The 19544-nt window shown below is 41.1% G+C and overlaps 1 protein-coding gene across 2 annotated transcripts; it reads left to right on the top strand.

Moving 5' to 3' along the window:
* Positions 1 to 1079: 1079 nt before the first annotated feature.
* On the top strand, positions 1080 to 19478 carry PPP1R17 (protein phosphatase 1 regulatory subunit 17). 2 transcript variants are annotated; one of them, XM_014574061.4, is made up of 6 exons: positions 1080 to 1271; positions 1415 to 1572; positions 6791 to 6899; positions 7908 to 8060; positions 8869 to 9030; positions 18391 to 19478. In XM_014574061.4, exons 3-6 carry the CDS (start codon positions 6818 to 6820, stop codon positions 18468 to 18470), a joined length of 477 nt encoding a protein of 158 aa, XP_014429547.2. In that variant the 5' UTR covers positions 1080 to 1271; positions 1415 to 1572; positions 6791 to 6817; the 3' UTR covers positions 18471 to 19478. The 2 variants fall into 2 exon arrangements, with proteins under 2 accessions (XP_014429547.2, XP_075777899.1); XM_075921784.2 differs by having other exon boundaries at positions 1080 to 1572.
* The last annotated feature ends 66 nt before the right edge of the window (positions 19479 to 19544 follow it).

Raw genomic sequence — 19544 nt, 5'->3', positions numbered from 1 at the left:
TTATAATTTTTTTGACAATGCCCTTGAAACTCGCAACTATAAATTTACTTAGTTGATGTCATTCTAACATGAAAACCAGAAATTGTTTCCATTTAAAAAAGGTCAAAATATGACGTTTCAAAAATGTTGTAATAGAAAATTCATCAAAACTGACTCCTTTCTGTGCACAGTATTGGATTAGACCAATTAGCATTTTTTGACAAAAAATGTTTAGTTGAAAAATCTCCAAAGAGGTCTATGTGAGAACTTGCATCCCATTTTCAGAAGTAACGTAGGCATTTAAGTCCCATTAATTTTCTGTGAGACTTAAGCTCCTGAGTGCATAAGTCCCTTTTAAAAATGGACTTTAGGATCCTCAGACATGTAGATATTTTTGAGAGTTGTCACCCTTCATCATAGGATAAATGTCTGTCTCTCCTACTGAAGTTACTAGGAAATCTCATCTCAAATGGGGGCAGAATCTCAAATGGAGGCAGAAAGAAACCCTTAGAGAATTACAAATGTTCAACACTTTCCGGAACTAGACCTGAATTTCACAGATAACGAGCATGGTCAGTTAATTGCAGGATTGGGAGCTACTCTGAACATGTTTAGGGTCTTGATGCACACTCTGTTATGAAAGAAAACAAGACTAAGCTGAGCCATAGTTGCAATGTCGCAGAGACATCATGGGAATGGCAATCCAAGTGTGCTAACACAACTATCAACCATCACAGTTGTATAGAATGCTTTAATGAAAGGGGCTGGGAGACGACGTTTATACAGGGATAAATGCTGAAATAGGTGCAATTCATAACAACATCAACTGAGCAGAGTGCTTCGTCTTGCACAGATTAGGCATGTTTATATATTTTTCTCTTTCCAAATAACAGCCCCACCTAAAGCAATGGGCTAAAATAGCAGACTGGGTGCTGCTGCCAAGAATACAACAACCACAGAAGATTCCCTGCCTGGCCCCTTAAATGGCATCAGTGTGCCAAGTTTGTGTAACGAGTCAAGGCCATATAAACACAAATACCACAATCCTCAGCTAAACCTCACTGCTGGAGACTTTTAATGTTTATGGTCCTGCCTCCTTGCACCTTTTTCATCCAACACATATTTCGCCCAGCAACAGTCTAGCACTCTCCCGTCTGCTTCCTCATTGACTCTTGCCATAGCTGCTGTGTCCCTGATTTTAAGACACTTTAAGATTTACCATCCCCTGTTTAATTCTTTTCATTCCTCCATCAAAATGTTTGGATTGTTTTCTTGGATCTCTGGCATAAAAGGTTGTTTAACCTTAAAAGTTTTTTTTTAATGCCTGTAGAATTTATTATTTTCCTTCATTCCAATAAAAAAAGCAGGAACCATCACATCATCAAAAAATCTGTTAAGTGTGCCGGCTAAAGGTTATTTTTTTCCCCCTCCCCAGAGCACTCTTGAAACACAAAGCATTACCATAGCAACAGCCACAGCTGCTCCCTAGATAAGGAGTGCAAGAGGACACAACAGCAGCAGCAGCGAAGAAAGTTCCTGCTTCAGTGAGTGCTCACCCTGTATCACGCCTATCCCAGTGCCTTTCAGTCATCGGTAAGTACAGCAGTTTACCTTTGCTGGAGAAACAATTTTTTTTTCAGTCTCCGGGACCAAGTTAGTTACAGTCATTTGATATTTTCCAGTTGCACTTCTGTAGACTGTGTAATCTACACTGGTGCTGAGCGTGCAGTAAAGTTCAGGACTCCACAGGATAGAAATTAGAAGGAGCAAATGTATGATACCATCTGGTGAAAGTTGGAGGTGGACTGGGCTGTGAATGGGAAAGCTGGGGTGGAGGATGAAGTGCTACACAGACAAATGTGTCAATATATTTTAATTGCAGCATTAGTTCATGAACAAATTGTGCAAATTGACAGACTATGAAAGATTATCAGGATTTTATCCAACTAAAAGAAATGACATGTGTAGGGTATGTTTTGCTCCTAGAGGAATTAATTAGGCAAGGTTTTGCATATTTAGTCATCACCAAGAACAGCAATTTTTTTTGTCAGAAACTCAAATTTTATTCTGCTTTTGATCTGCTGAATCAAGTTTATCTGCTAGCTATGACAGGGTCTGATTCAAATCCCATTGAAGTCAGTGAAAATCTCTCTGTGGACTTGGCAGACTGTTCAAAATCAATTTTGTGGGATAAGGGCAAGACAGGGAGTTATTAGTCAGAGTTTTGGGTGGACAAAGAATGTAGTCAGGATTTTAAACACATGCAGTATTATGTGTCAGAGAGACGGTCCGTTTTAAGGCTACTTTATAAAAACAAAATCAGACTACGTTAGTGGGATTTTTTTAAAACAATCTAGAGTTAAAATGAAATTTTTAACTCTGGAATAGAAACTTTGTAAAATGTTATCCGGGCTCAAGTAAAAGCAAGTTATTCTAATGAGTTGGTATAAAATCATGGTGATCAAACTGCAAGTGAAGAACTTTACTTTGAGACCTCTTGAAAAACAAATAGTCTCCTTGTGTATGGAATACATTTTCTAATCTTACTGGGCTTAATTCAAAAAACTATTGGAGGACTTACTTATGTTGGTGGCAGAATATAATTGGGGTGCACAAAAAAAGAGCATACTCTCTAGTAGCTAAATCAAATACTGACTTCTGACCACAGGCAAATGGGCCATTCTCCACAGGCTTTCCCTTCGAACAGTCGTTTTCAGTTGTGCCAGGTGAGTGCATGGTAGGCATACCAGAATGGTAGCATTGTACCGGAGTGATAGCATTTTATACCCACTTTGCACAGAGGTAAATGGCATCAGAGGGTGCAGAGAAGGGACAAAATGAGCTATTGGCTCTTTCTTAGGGCTGAATCATAAGGCCTCTTGCTTTCCCATAGAGGGAACTAAAGCGATTCCCTCCACATTGTAAGAGCCAATAAAGGATTGGTGGCAGGGGAGAAGAGCTGCCAGCAGGGAAGCGGGGCTTGGAAGTTTGCCTACCACCACTTCTCCATGCAGATGTCAGTATCTCAGCATCCACAGAGAGGAGAAGGCACTAACGAAAAGACTGGAATGTCTTATTTCCCTCTTGGTATGAAAAAGTACCAGATTATGGTTCTAGAAGTCACAGGCCAGATCTACTCTACACACATATCAGTACTAAAGATTTACCTGGAGTTGCCTGCATATGGCCTGGGCAGGGGTGGGGCCATGCACCCTGGCAGCTGGCTTCTCGGAGCTGTGCACCCAAGCTGATGGCTTCTTCCCAGTGCTAGACAGAGGAGGGGCCATGCACCTCAGCTGCCAGCTTCATCCTGGGAGTGGTCCAGTGGGAGGGTGCAGGCTTCTCACCACTGTTTCATGGACCCAGACCAAAAATGGGGTAGGGGGCAGCATGGGCCTCCCTTTGGTGCTCCCCAGGGTTGGCCTGGGAGCAGCAAGGGCTGTACAGCATCCGGCAGCTGCTCCCCATGGCAGGATAGGATGTTGGCTGATGCCAGGCAGTGGCTTCCTGCTGGGGCACTTGCCGCCTTCCTGTGGTCATTCCACAGTATAACTCCCTCCCACCAGACCCCTCCCTTTCCATTTTATGAGAGAAAATTGAATTTCAAACACATCCCATTGTGCCCTAACCAAACCCTGACCTTGCTTTAAGTTAGAATAAGGGAGCTGTCTACCAAATTTGGTGGTCCTAGCTTTTATCATTTAGGAGGAGTTGAAGAACCTGACAGACAGACACCCATATTTCTAAAATATATAGACAGATAAAATGTACATCACTCTGAGACCCTGGCGCTTCTGGTGGCCTGGAGAGAGCCCCCTCCTCTTCATGCCTAGAGCCCTGTGAAAGCAGTCAGCTGCCCTTCTGACAGGAGAACTCTTTCCTATCAGCATACATTCTCTGCACTAATAGAACTACAGCAGCACAGCTACACTGGGACAACTGCACCACCGTAGCGATTCTAGTGTAGACTTGCCCTAAATTCGCCTGTGGAAGAAGCTCTCCCATCAGCATAAGAGCATCTTCACTAATACACTACAGCACAACTACACTGATGCAGCTCTTCAGTGTAGACCTGCCCATGATGTGATTCAGGCTCTGCTTCTGGGCCAGTGAAGCCTTTCACCCACTGGGCAACAAACTATCAAATATTCATAGTCACAGCTTGCAGCCCATTGATCGCAGATAGAAAAGCTCTGCTCTTTCACATGCACATAAGCACATTCTTGCACACTTGCAATGCAGCCTCTAAATGTAGGGCCCTGGCTGGCAGCTCTTCCTCACACAAACAGCCCTGTCAACATATGAGAATCTGATTCTGGTCTCATGGAAATCAATGAAAATTTTTCCATTGGCTTCAGTGGAAGCAAGATTTGACTCAAAGGGACAACTCCTGTAAGAAGGGGTCAGGTCATTAAGCTCTCTCACCCTGCTTTTCTTTTCATTGAAATTTGATTGCCAAGAAGGGAAAAAGAAACAACAAAACAATTTGCACTCAGCCCTCTCCACAAGAAGTCCTTGTCCTTGTCTCAGATGAGACAGGAAGGAAAATATTTTAGGTTATTACTCAATAGCCTTTTCCTTCTAAAACACTATAAAATATACACTTGCCAATATAATTATTGTGAACTTTTGTAATTCAGTGCACAGGTTTCAGAAGAAATGTAAACACCTTGCATTGTAACAGTACGGTAACATTTTTATTAACTATCAGAATAAATATTCATATTAAATCTGCATTACTTATCACCATATAAGAAAAGAGTTTTCTCAATAGCTTTTATTTATGCACCATCCATGACAATATTTCAAAGGTCTTTTCAGTGATTACTCATATAATATATGCTGGAGTGTTGCTCTTATTGTCATGGTGAGCACATTGCTTTATAGGATCAGATCACCCCCGGTGAGTAGAATATCCAGGTGCTTATGTACAAAAATGTGCATTATACCGATTCATGAGAAGGCACACCCTGAATAAAGTGTGCAAGGATGCAATATATATTTTATAAATCTGCCCTACATAGGAAATACTTGCAATAAAAATTTCAATAACTTACACCCCTTCCCCAATGCAAAACACTAAGGTCTTTTATCATCTGCAATTTCAGCAGCAGTTACATAGTGAGCTTCTGTTAATACTAACAGACATTACAACTGTACTCATATAGCTAAGACTAGACTTGTCAGTGTATCACCTGGCAAATAAATAATCATTTATTACTTATACTACTTTTAAATCTTCATGCAGTTAGAGTAAAAGAAAAAAGCTAGTTTTAGGCATTTAGAATTTTGATAGAACTTAGGGGCATGATTTTCAAAGATGGGTCTGTGCAGTTAAGTATAAAAATAGGAGAATTCAGCATGCACATTGGCCATTTAGATGGACAACTCTGTGCAGAAACATTATTTTGCAAGTACTTGAGGGAGATGGACACAGACAGTTGTACATAACACACTTTGAAAACTAGACTCCAAATAACCTAAGTTACACTTATTTTGCAATGTAACTGCTCTGTAAGCAAATTTATTTTAGTTACTGATTAAACAATGCAGGTGCCCTTTTGTCTTGAAGCAATGGCACTAATAACATTAATAAAAAGAAGCAATAGGCTGGTAATAAAACTTCATATCTCCAAACCTTCACATTTCATTTGAAGAGCCATTCATATTTCTCTCTCTCACCACACCCACACCAAGCCACCCTCTATGAATCCAAAATGCTTCCTACAGTTTCAGTCCCACATCACAATCAAAATGTGACTGAGGCCTAGTTTTTTAAAATGTTGTTTCAAATGTAGTGAAAACCTCACAAAAGTAGGTTTTTCTCATGAGATTTCAGCCCAGGATTGTTAAAATTTCACGGTATCAGTTGACTTCACATTATTGCCATCATTTTGAGCAGAAATCGTGAGTAGCACAGTTAGATCTAATCGTAAACCATAGCCTTTCAATGATCTAAAATTAAAACATGAGCAAAACCAAATTTAGATTTAAACTGCTTTCTTTTTGCTCTATATAGTTGAAAACTGGATTAAACTACCTTCAGTTGAAGGTGATTTTCAATACAGAATTAAAACCTTTCAATTTTAGCAATTAAAGTAATCAGTTAGTGCCAGCAGGGTGAAGGCTTTTTGTGTAATGTGTGGATGGTTGCTTTGTGGTAAAAGGCTACATCTGGAACATCTGTATATTTACTTGAAGGAGTTTAGTAGTCCAGTGGGTCTTGGTCAAAAAGGTTGCCTCTTTTTTGGTGTGTTTGTCTTGGACCATTTAGCAATGCAGCAACGTAAATAAGAAAATCTTTTGTAAAAATAGGAAAATGTTATTGTAAAATCACCAAATCCCCTCCCTAAAAAATAATATATATTTCCTGTGCCTTATTCAGTCGTGCTCAGGTCCTTAGGTGTGAGCTCTAAATAAATAACAGTAACACCAGCAACAAGCTGCATGGGAACTCAGATTGGTAAAGAACCTGGAACTACTTTCAACGCACATATTAGCTTTTCAGCTTAGTGTGTCCCTTTCAATAGGTTCCTCAAGGGGTTACAACCCCTCCCAGCTGGCCTGCTCTTTTTTAGGCTGGCAGATGTCGCTTTAGAATCTGCAGTTTTGCATTCAATCAGTGGAAGTGCAAGGGGGTCAGAGGGCAATAAGCCCATACAGCTCACAAGCACTCCAATATCAACAAAGCCAGCAGTGGCTATGTGGCAAAAATCACTTTGAAAACAGGAATTTCCCTGGGATAGATGGACGGAACTGATTTGGTACAGACTATGAATATATCTGTTTTATGGGATGCTTCTTTTTTCAGTTGTAGCTTCGAGAGAAAACCTTTTCAATGATGTCAACGGAGTGCGTGCAGCCACTTGATATTCCAGAGGACAGATTGGACAAGCGAGACTCACATTGCAACCGCTTAGGTAAGTGTTATTAAGGTGATGTCAGTGACTTGTAATGAGAGAAAATATCTTTGTTACATCATTAAGTACTGGCCATTGGCTTTTTAAGAAGTACAACGGATCCTCTGAGAAACCCGATAGACTGTGCCTTCTGGTAACACATCTGATGCTAAATGGACAGAAAAAGGTTGTCTTCCCTGCATGAAAATATGAGCTGAAGCTCTAGAAGGAAATTATTAAAAGTCAGGAAAGGGGAAAGAATCATCGTCCATTTCCATGATAGAGAAAGGGAAGTGTTTTCAGCGATTATACAATAATAAATTGGAAACTAAAATATATCTTAGCATTCCCTACACTCACTTTCGATGTGCAATTTCAGTAAAATATTTCAGATATTCCTTTTGTTTATTTTTAGATAGAATTTAAATTTTTCCCCTTTATTTTCAATCCATGTCCTTTCTAGCACTGACTTTTTACATAAAATTTTGCACTTGGAGTACCAGAGGCATCTCTTATACAGACTTTAAATATGAGGCGTTCGAGACTTTGATAGAATGCCTTTTCATATTCATGTTCCTTGCCTCTACTTCACATGCTATTACTTTATTCCAAATCTCCAAACGTGTCAGGAAGATTTGCTAACCCAACACAAAAATCTATTTCCCTACCCTTACACTAGTGATAATATTAGTCACTTTAATATAGGTATCTAAATATGGCATCTAAAATTGAAAATATTAGCTTTATCATCTGTGTCACCCTATCTATCAAATGGGAATAATTCTTTCCTTCTTCACAAAGGCACTGTGAGGTTTAATTGCCTAAGGCCAACTCAAGGCACTGAAGTCTCACTTATCCCCTGTTTTAGTAGTATTAAGGCCCTTGTAATGGCCTCATGTGCAGAGGTGAATTTCCATGAAGTGTTTTGACCAAGTAGGGTGGAAGTACTGTTATTAAAGTGAACCTTTCTTTTAATTCTGTGATCCATTATTTTCCCTCACCTAAGTATTCTTTATTTTTTCCATGCAGATGATCTGTCAGAACAGCTGATTAAGAATTGTGACCTCAAAAACAAATCAAGAAAGGGCAAAAATATCCAGGCTTCCCAGAACACTGAACTTGAGCAGAAAAAGCCAAGGAGAAAAGATACACCTGCCTTACACACCCCACCATCTATACCAGGTAATATAACATAGTAGTAGTGAAGTTTGATAAACTTCTGGTGATTTGTGGGTTAACTGTATTCACTAGGAATTAAATATAAATATTAATGCCCTAAATTCTCTCACATCTCTGTGTGCCTACCTATGGCAGGGTGGAGAACAGTATTCTCAAAAGCACTCTGTATTAAAAATGTACACCCCAGAGACATATAGTTATGCTGATTAAGGCTGGAGGTAGACACTGCTAGGTCAACAGAAGAATTCTTTCATCAACGTAGATATCGCCTCTTGAGGAGGGAGATTAACTACATTAATGGAAAAATCCCTTCCCTCACTGTAACAAGCGGCTACACTATGCCACCATTGGTTGAATCTCTCTAATCTGGCACCCTTAGAACCTGACTGGAGCTGAATTAGAGAATGTGCTGAACCATGAGAGGTCAATATTGTCTAGCAATATTACTACCACTTCCACTGCTTACTGGGCTCTTAAAAGACATTTAGGGGTAAATTAGAGCTAAATAACAGCACAGAACACTAAGAGCCAGAGCTGGTAGCTGTGAACAAATTTTAAGGGGCTGTGGGAAACTTGGTCACACCCATAGTAAGTGGACATCTGGCTATCTGAAATCATGCCAGACCACGGATGTTGCTGGACCAGACAGAGCTGAATTAGAGTGGTTCAACCTGTACAAGGGAACAGCTCTAGCACCATAGATCTGCCACTGTAGTATAATCATACCCTGAGTACATTAAGTTCAGTGGGTGCAATTTTTATCAGTGTAAATGAGGCTCAAGTAACATTTATTGTGTCGTGTTTCCCACAGGCATCCTCTCAGACTTTTCAGAACATTTTATTAAAAGGTGTGACGTTGCAGAAAAAACACAGAAGGATAAAGTGACTTCAGTCTCTCAGATCACTGAGCAGGAACAAAAAAGACCCAGGAGAAAGGATACACCTGCAATACACATCCCACCACTTATCCCAGGTAAGAGCACTAGCACAGAGTTCAACAGTAAAATATAAAGGGCAGTTAGCTGCAAGTGTAAGGGGCACAATTTATATGTCCACTCCATTTAACTCATCTACTCATACCTAGTTTGATCTACTCATTTTTCTTATTCCCAGTTGGAATTCTTAATTTATTATTTGTTATTGTTATTATTATTATTGCAGGTATTACCAAAATGTGCAAGGTTCTGTAGAAACATAGGACTCAGTCCCTGAGTCTCTGAAGAGCTTATCGTCTGAAAGAAATAGGGGAAGGGAGATCTTTTTGGACTTACCTTTGCTGAGAACTAGGCATGGATTCAGACTTCCCAAATCTTTGACCACAATTTGACTTGAATTTGATTAAGAATTCAAATTTAGGCCTTGATCCTACAAGTCGTTCAACACTTGATTTTAATGGGGTTGCACAGAAACTATGGTCTTATTGTGCAGAGCAGGTATTGATGATTTCGTCTCCCTACACTACAAAGGTGTTGTTAGACTTAATTAGCTAATGTTTGCCCAGTGTTTTGAAGACGTAAAGTACCATAACAGTGTCAAATATTACTACTATTCAGGGAGGACTGAGCTATTGCCAGTTAGAAAAGCAATTTATCTGCTGATTCCACACTACTGCAGAGAGAAGGACAGCTCCCAATCTAGTGTTAAATGGTTCATAAAGTAAGCTACCACTGGAGAGGGACACTTACGAAATAGGCCTCTTCTTTTCTAGTGCTCTTTTCTAAGGACCTGATTCGGTAAAGCATTTAAGCGTAGTGTGCTTCCATTTAGAAACAGTACACAGAAAGAGAAAAGCAAAGGAAAGAAATCATTTGTAATAAATTACTAATTTGTCTCTCTTCTAGTTTGAAAATATAGAGTCTGACATTGTACTCATAGACTCATAGACTTTAAGGTCAGAAGGGACCATTATGATCATCTAGTCTGACCCCTGCACAGTGCAGGCCACAGAATCTCACCCACCTCTCTTAGAATAATCCTCTCACCTATGTCTCAGGGTATGTCTACACTACCACCCTAGTTCGAACTAGGGTGGTAATGTAGGCAACCAGAGTTGCAAATGAAGCCCGGGATTTGAATTTCCCGGGCTTCATTTGCATCTTGCCGTGCGCCGCCATTTTTAAATGTCTGCTAGTGCGTTCTCTGTGCCGCGCGGCTACACGCGGCACGGACTAGGTAGTTTGGACTAGGCTTCCTATTCCAAACTACCGTTACTCCTCATTTCGTGGACTACCTAGTCCGTGCTGCGTGTAGCCGCGCGGCACAGAGTCCGCACTAGCGGACATTTAAAAATGGCGGCGCCCGGCAAGATGCAAATGAAGCCCGGGAAATTCAAATCCCGGGCTTCATTTGCAACTCCGGTTGCCTACATTACCACCTTAGTTCGAACTAGGGTGGTAGTGTAGACATACCCTCAGATACTGAAGCCTTCAAATACTTTGAAGGTCCCAAGATGCAGAGAATCCTCCAGCTGTGATCTGTGCCCCATGCTACAGAGGAAGGTGAAAAACCTCCAGGGTCTCTGCCAATCTACTCTGGAGGAAAATTCCTTCCCGACCCCAATATGGCGATCAGCTAAACCCTGAGCATGTGGGCAAGACTCACCAGCCAGACACCCAGAAAGTTCTCTATAGTAACTCCTATCATCCCTCCATTGACCTATTTCCCACTGATAATGAATGGTCAATTAGTTACCAAGATCATGTTCTCAAACCATCCCCTTATCATAGAATCATAGAACTGGAAGAGACAACAGAAGGTCATCAAGTCCAGCCCCCTGCTCTAGGCAGGACCAATCCCATCTAAATCAACCCAGCCAGGGCTTTGTCAAGCCAGAACTTAAACACCTCTAGGAATGGTGTACTGTCAATACCACCCTGACTCACCCTCTCTGCCATGCCTTGGGAAAGTGTTGTATGGAACCAATTTTGTTGGGTCCATATGGTTTCTGTGCCAGGGGACTCTCCTCTGACCACTTGGAGTTCCTTTGAAACTCCTGTGTTTTGGGGACTGCATAGAGGTACCATACTATGTGGGGCAATGGAAATCTCCCCCATACATTGCTACTTAAGTAGTAGGTGGTGTTATTTTATCCACAGAGCATGGAAGAATGAATGAGGTAAAGTGCAACTGAAAATATTTTTTGTTTTTGTTTTTGTATCTAATAAACAGCAATGTTCTTCTTTTGGGGAGCATTATATTAAATACAATCTCTGGTATGTAACAGAGGGTGCAACTAGGCATGATTTAATATTTGTCAAATTGTTTTTGGATCATCTTGTTAGTTTAACCCTTACCTTTCTAGCCAGCATTTCAGGGAGAAACAGGGTCTCTAGTGGCAGTTTTACCATTTCTACCCTAGAAGACCACTTTTTTATTCCGATAGAATTTTCAAATCAGAGAGGAAGTTAACGAAGATTATAGAATAGTAGAAACACTTTAGCTATGTCTACACTGCAGGCGTCTTGCACAAGAACTGTTTTGTGCAAGAGTTCTTATGCAAAAGGTCTTGCACAAGAGCACTGCCATGTGCTTTTGTGCAAGAGATATGCTTTTGTGCAAGAGCACCCATGGCAGTATGGACACTCTCTTGCACAAGAAAGCTCTGATGGCCATTTTAGCCATAGGACTTTCTTGCACAAGAAACTCCTGTTGCCTGTCCCTACTGCCTCGTGGGGAGAGGAATAACTCCTGTGCAAGAAGCCCTGTTTTCCGATGCTTTACTGTAAATTTACTTGCGCAAGAACATGCATGGAGTGTAGACGCTCTGCAAGGTTTTGTGCAAGAACAGCCATTCTTGTACAAAAACCCTGCAGTGTAGACGTAGCCTTTATTATAATCACCAGAGTATTTGCTAATTAAGAAATAACAACAGGGAATGAAGAAACAAGAAAAATGCAGTGACTTTCAAGTGTGTAACAAAAAGTATTGCATGCATCCAATTTCTGAGGCATGTGGCAGCTAACAGAACATGAAATACAGGCAGTCCCTGGGTTACGTACAAGATAGGGACTGTAGGTTTGTTCTTAAGTTGAATCTGTATGTAAGTCGGAACTGGCGTCAGCCGCTGCTGAAACTGATCAGTTTCAACAGCGGCTGAATCTGGACGCCAGTTCTGACTTACATACAGATTCAACTTAAGAAACCCAGGCGTCCCCAAGTCAGCTGCTGCTGAAACTGATCAGCGGCTGATTCCAGGAAGCCCGGGGCAGAGCAACTGTGCCTCGGGCTTCCTGTAGTCAGCCCCTGGTCAGTTTCAGCAGCGGCTGACTTGGGGACGCCTGGGGCAGAGCAGCTGGGGTGCTGCCGGGTTGCTCCAGTAGCGCCGCTCCTTGGCACTACTGGAGCAACCCAGCAGCACCCCAGCTGCTCTGCCCAGGCGTCCTGATTCAGCCACTGCTGAAACTGACCAGCAGTGGCTGAATCAGGACACCTGGGGCAGAGTAGCTGGGGTGCTGCCGGGTTGGTACAGTAGCGCCGAGGAGCGGCGCTGCGGGACCAACCCGGCAGCTCCCCAGCTGCTCTACCCCAGGCGTAGGCAAGAAAAGACTGGTCTGCTGGGGGGTGAAGGGGGGGCACTAGCTGCACGCCCCCCCCCCCCAGCAGACCAGGGAGACTCGGGTGGCGGGACCGCCCGCGTCCTCCATGGCTTTGCTCCATCACCCTGGTCTGCTGACCAGGGAGATGGGGAGCAAAGCCTTGGAGCACGCCCGCAGCGGGACAGCCCAGGCGCGCCCGGGCTGTCCCCTGCAGGTGTGCTCCGCGGCTTTGCTCTGTGTCTCCCTGGTCTGCAGGGAGATGGGGAGCAAAGCTTGGAGCATGCCCTCAGCGGGACAGCCCAGGCGCGCCCAGGCTGTCCCGCTGCGGGCGTGCTCGGCGGCTTTGATCCGCGTCTCCCTGGTCTGCTGGGGGGGGGGGTCCCCCCCAGCAGACCAGGGAGACGTGGAGCAGCTTTTCTCACCCCGGAGGACGGGGGTGGTGGGACTGCAGCGCATCTGGGCGTCCCGCCACTCCAGTCCTCCGGGACGAGAAAAGCCCCGTTCGTAACTGCGGATCCGACATAAGTCGGATCCGCGTAACTCGGGGACTGCCTGTACACCCAGGCTCAGTTTGTCATTGCATTATTGAAGTTTCATGCCAGCATGACTCAACTTATTTTCATTTCATAACACTGGACTGAGAAAATGGTGAATGAGCAGGCCACTTTAACCCCTATGAATTCAACCTCAGTGCCTGCCATTACTGCCTCTTCCTGCAGCATTCCCAGTTGTCCTTCTAGAGAAACAGTTCTCCTGAAGAGCACATCTCTTAAATAATAATCCCAATGGCATATTCTGTGTTTATGACATGGGCAAAGTGGCTTCTGTGCTCAGATTTGAATCTCTCCCCTTTCAAAGGAGCATATTTTCTTTTCAGGATAGATATCAGAGTGCAGAAAGCTGATGGATACAGTGCTGCATGCCTTGCTGAGAAAGAGTGACTCACAGTGGCTGCGGATTAGTCCCATATTTACAATTTCTTTACCTTTAGGATTAGCCAGTAAGGCAGCAATGAGAGAATAAATAATATGAGGTCTTGTGGAACAGTTGCGCAAAACAAAATCTCAGTTATAGGCTCAAACCCTGGATGTCCCAGCAGGGTTATTTGCACCAAATAAACATAAAAGGGTCTTTCTGTTCCTAATCCTCTGTTATTGCTGTTACAGGATGTACGACCTAAGTAGAATGCTCAGTGCTCTCAATAACTTGCACTGTAGAGTGCTCCAGATTGAGTTTTTATTTTTCTTCCTACTTGCTGCTAAAATCCAACACTTCAAGCATTACCAAAGTACAAATTAACCAATATTTTAAACAGCTGTCTTCATGAACGTTTCTCCCATAGAACTGAAAATCATGCTCCCTGGCTCTTCCCTCCAATTTTTATCACTGTCTTTGATCACTTAAGATCAGTCCTATCCACTTTTGGATGGCCAGAGACTTCCTTGGGGCCTGTCTCTGTCCCACTCTTCCTGAAATCAATAGGACTGCTCTTGGAATAAGGGCGACAGAATTACATCAAGGCTGCTTTATATCTTCCAAACATGTACTAATATTCAGACTACCCCATGAGGAGCATAACTATTCATATATCAGAAACTAAGACACACACAGAGTTTAAGTGTCTTCGCCACGGTTACAGAGAGAATAGGACTCCTGGTGGTCTCTCCAAAGCTCAGCCTATAGCACAACGATCAACACCAGCAAGTTATGAAAAAACACAATAATGACTAGAACTGTTACTTCTAATACACCTAAACATTCCAGTGAAGACCAGCGACCCATACTCCCAAATACCATGTATACATACAAGAGAGAAAATCCCTGCCTCAAAAGTGTTTATGAGTTACTTATCAAAACAGGTAAATGTGAAGGGGAAAAAAGAGGAAAGAAAATATCTACATATTACAAATGAGGAACCAAGTCAGAGCGAGAGAGAAATTAAATGACTTGCCTAAGGTCACCTAAGAAATCACTGGCAGAGCCAGGAATTCAACCCAGGACTCCTGAGTCTGAGTCTCATGCCTGATGCATAAAAACAGTCTTCCTCTCCAGATCAGGAGGCACATTAAAAGGAATTCTGAGTTCTGGTAAATTTGCTATTTCTTCCTCATTTTTTCTTAATCTTTTGTTGTTAGAGATGCACATACAACCAATCTATTCTTGCATTGTGGATTGTGTGTGTTGCAGTAAGTAGCCCAAATAATTGGATAAATTACTGTGGCATTCAAGATGCAAATCTTAAAGAAGCAATGCTTTCATTTAAAAATCTCTTTCCCGTAGTATGCTATGGATAAATGTAAATTAATCATTAGTAAGTAACATTAAAAAATAATTAACAGGTACAAAACTAGCCACATTGTTTTTTTTTTTAATGCAAGCATGAGACATATAGAAATGAATCACTTTAGAAAAATGAAAGCTATTTAAATGGAAAATAAATTAAATCAACCCACATCTTAGACTTCTTATGACATAAGGAGGTGAAAAGGCCCCAATTTCCATCAGTGGGAGTTTGGCACCCCTGTATTTTCAAGAATCTGAGCCATTGTAACCACAGTTCTATTGTAGCTTCCCCACCTCCCACACGACCATAAATGATTCGCATCAGATTTGAAACATGTTTTATTGCTATCCTCACTTAGTAGCATATTCAATTAACTTAAGTATTGCTGAAGAGCCTCTGAGATTGCAGGTTTTGACAAGAATGTAAATATTCATGTGAATATGGCAAAGCTGTTCCTGACTAATGGATATCTGAGATAATCATAAAACCACACTCTCAAGCCCTCATCCTCCCCTTTGCTGCACTGCTTTGTAAAGCCAATTTAACTGACTCCCTTGGGATTACCCTAACACTGAGGAAGTCACTGCATGTCCTAACACCAAGATAGCAGCTGCATTAGTCTCAGTTTAGGGAGCAGGGCTCAAGCACCTGAATGCTCTAGCAATCCTCATTTGACATGAATTGCCTCATGACGGATAGATAGGCAGAAACAACCTAGAGTTATTCTGAGAAAGCGCTAAGGTGCACCAGATCCTCTACATCCACTTTATGTTCATCAATACTCTGGCATGAATTTTACAGTCCCAAGTCTTTGATACAGATTTCCCCTTTGCACTGGGTTCTACTGTCAATTACTCCTCTGTTGTGTTTATTTATATGCTGCTTTATAAGTCAAAGCTTCTAGCAGACATTAATGCTAGCTAATCTATTAATCCTTAAAACATCTTTATGAAGCTATGTTGGTTGTTATGTTGCCCATTTTATAGATGGGAAAGCAGGGGCAGAGAGGCACAGTGACCTGCCCAGACACTAAATCAGTAAACAGAGCCAGAACTCACACACAGAAGTTACTAAATCCTGCCACTCTGCACAACCATGAGCAGAGCACATGAGCACGTGCTTTTGATCTACGTGTCACACTGTACCAGGGTCAGGAATCCCACCAGGATAAATTCTTGTGATCATTCTTAGTCACCACCACATTCTATTTTGATGAGCATGTGGTATGTGATTAGTAAAAGACAACAACTCCTTATGCTGGATTGCTGAGTCCTGTTGTTGCACTCCAGATCTCCCACCTACCTCCCTGGTCCTGAAGACAATTTCTGCTAAAATTAATTGTGGCAGGTGGAATTGATTCAAGCATGAGGTAATTTTGATTACCCCAGATAACTGTAGTCTGGCTAAGAGCCCATTTGCTTTTTTCCTCATTATTTTGTAATTCAGATAAGAACCAAGAAGCACTGGAGACAAGATTATAGATGATAGCTCAAAACTTTTTTTTGGCTTTATGTTATAAGCCTACATTTCAGGCATGGAGCATTTTGGAAAATGCAGAGACAAAGGAATAAAAATGAATGTCGGTATTTTTGTCTGTGAAAATTTGTTTCCAAGTGTAGAGTTAAAAACTAGGTTGAGAAAATGTATCTCTATCCATCACCTTAAAATGGCACTCCCATTACTAGTTTCCAGTATGCCAGTCAGTCAATGGCTGTGTGAAGGACACACCACTGTTTTTCAAACTTACATAGAAGTGCCAGTTTCAGCCAACCTTTTGAAATGATTTTCCTCCCCCAATAAACTCAGTTAGTATGTTAAAAACCCCATGCAAACAAAACCAGACCTGTTTTTAAAGAATAATAATTTAGGTCAATAATTTCTGTCCTTAAATTCCTCACCTCTTGAAGAGAATCCAGAATTGAAGACAGCCTACCTGTGTGGCATAGCTTCCTTTGCTCTATTTTCAGACTTCATGAACTGCTTCATTCTGAGTGCTTTCAACACAGAAAGAAAGAAAATGGGTTGGTTTGACAGAACAACTTGGCAGGTTGGTGTGCACTGGCAGCAAACAGTAGGAGACTGACTAAAAACAAGTTTGGTTTCAAGTCCTGGTTTCCCTCACCTTGTTTATGGAATATTTTAGCTGCCATTATGGAATATTTAGCTGGCAGTGGAAATAAAACATACTGTGGAGGCTATTCATTTAGGGGTTTTTTTTTTTAACACTAGGCATGGGCAAGAAAGAAACTAGTCCTGCTAAAATAAGGATTGAGTAGAACCTTTGCCTGTTGGATCCCATTGGATGGTGTTAACATTTCATTTTAGGGGTGTCATTTTAAATTATGTTATTACTTATTTGTCTTTCTGTAGTGCATAGAAGCCCCAGTCAGTCGTGGGGCCTCATTGTAGGCACTAGGTATTTACATTCCAAATACACTAGAACAACTAAAGTTAGTTGCTCACAAGCAGAAGCACAGACACATTAAATGATTGAACCCCAAATGTGACCTATCAGCTGCAGAACTCCTACCTCTTGAATTGCAGTCCTGTGCTTTAACCGTGAGATCACCCTCTCTCTCTATTATGCTGTACAGTTCAACAGTGCCTTAGCAATGAACGTGTGGTTTTATTAATTATCTTTAGCATTCATTTACACATGGATCTTCTTTGATGCGTGTTCAATTCACTAAGCTCTGTTCCAGTACATGCAATACTATGAGTGAATCTAGATAGCACCCTTCTATTGAAATAAGCGATGTAATTTGCGTGATACAAATTGTGTAGCTTATTCCACGTCTAAGTCGAAAGAGCTTATTTTGAAATTTGTCACTGTGTAGACAGCGCCAAATTTCAAAATAAGGCACAGAGGGTTACAGGGTTGCTGGAATAGCACACCTGCTATTTTGGGAAATAGCAGGTGCTTTTAAAGTTACGGCATTGCTATTTCAGGATATTTCCAGTATCCCAAAATAGCAATGCAGTCTAGACATACCTTATGTCTCTACTAATGCATGGAAGCCTGTTCTTCCTTGGTTGAGGTTCATATTTTTATTTACATTTGGAACATGTTGCCATTAGATTAGTTTCAGTGGGGATGTTACTGATGTGTGGAAGCTGAAATCATTCAATATTTGCCCATTCTAGAATCTGCATTTTCAAAATCTAGGAGAGAGAGAGAGAGAGAGAGAGATTTAAATATGTATTTGGTAGTATAGATACAGTATTTTATCAAGTATTTTACCTTTTATAAACAGTCCAGTAGATTTCCAAGAATGAACCACAATGTGCTAGTTATTTGAGCAGGTATGTGAGAGAGTCCAATGATTTTAATTACAAAGTGCAAGTACAGACATGCGTTTCAGGTTTACTAAATATTGTGGGCTGATTATCCCCACATTTAATCAGAATCAGCAGAACTATACTTGTGTCAAACAACTGGAAGATCTAGGAAAACTAGACCTTAAATATGTTAATCCAACTAGATATTTTTTCTCTATTTTTTTTCCTGTTTAAGGTACTATCCTGCTTAAAGAAGAAAAACAGACAGTGATTGTGGAAGATGACGAAAAAGATGGAGAAAAAGTCCTTATTTAAGATTATGATCTCCAAACTATTGTAAATAATTCCAGATCATTCAAAAACACAGCATATAACAAAACCTATTTGTTTTTATAAATAATTTTTGTAAGCATGCACTGCATTTAACTTAGTACCAAACGCTTATCTGTAACTCCAAGTTCATGGCTAGCATAGGAAAAAGATGAAAGTAAACAGATTTGTGGTTAGGGTTGGAAGAAATATCTTGTATTATCTAGACCTATCATGCAGAATTTTTCTACATCAATTCCTTCTAAAGTCAAAACTTTTCTTTGCACAGCTCTAGTAAAAGTGGCCCCAAGAGGGTCCACCTAATCATTATAGCAAGCACCACATGACTGGGTGGGAGCTGTGAGGATGCGATCATGTGGGATACCAACTAATGACAAGTTTCTCTTGTGAAGAGGGCTGTTATAGGTTTATTCCACACAATGACAACACTGAGCAGAAGCAGGACAGTTCCTGCTCCACCCCCATCCCCCCTCCCGCAAGATTTTAGTATGTATTTGCATTATGATTCTGTACTTCATCACATCAGCTTTACTCTGGTGGAATACCACTGACTGTGGTAATGTTACACTGGCATAAAAGTAAACAATCAAGTCCATAGGCCCTAAAATTGAATCCAATAATCTCTTGCATGTACAGCATAAGATCAATTCTCATAGCTGTAATTTCCTCCTTTGATATAACCTGTGAGTTTGCTCTAATACCAAAAATTATAGGAGCCATCAACTTTGAAAACTTAAATGTTACAAAGCACATTGCTATCATAAAAGAAGCCTCCTAGAAGTGCAGCATTTGTGATTTATACTGGTATGTATTATTGAACTGTTTGTGTCAAAGTTCTTTTGCCAAAAGTGGTGGAATATGAATTAGTTGGGTAGCTGATCTTTTAATCTACACATTTTCTTTAGGTAAGCGCCTATTATGAGGTTCTGTTAAGACTGAAAATTCTTGGAGAATTCAGAGCTGAATTATACACAATAAATTAAATAATCTTTTCACTATGTTGTAAGGCAACACAGTGATTTACAACTTGTTTGTGCAGCTTAATTCATATAAAATGCC

This window comes from Pelodiscus sinensis, chromosome 2 (assembly GCF_052426305.1).
Source record: "Pelodiscus sinensis isolate ZL-2025 chromosome 2, ASM5242630v1, whole genome shotgun sequence".
Lineage (NCBI taxonomy): Eukaryota > Metazoa > Chordata > Testudines > Trionychidae > Pelodiscus > Pelodiscus sinensis.
The sequence above is the reverse complement of the archived record's forward strand: the minus strand, read 5'-3'. Positions and strand labels throughout refer to the sequence as shown.

Bases quoted from the DNA above. Each gene is read 5' to 3' on its own strand.
- PPP1R17 (XM_014574061.4), top strand. From the start codon at position 6,818: ATGATGTCAACGGAGTGCGTGCAGCCACTTGATATTCCAGAGGACAGA. The intron at 6,900-7,907 runs GTAAGTGTTATT...TTTTCCATGCAG, and splicing joins CTCACATTGCAACCGCTTAG to ATGATCTGTCAGAACAGCTG. The intron at 8,061-8,868 runs GTAATATAACAT...TGTTTCCCACAG, and splicing joins CACCCCACCATCTATACCAG to GCATCCTCTCAGACTTTTCA.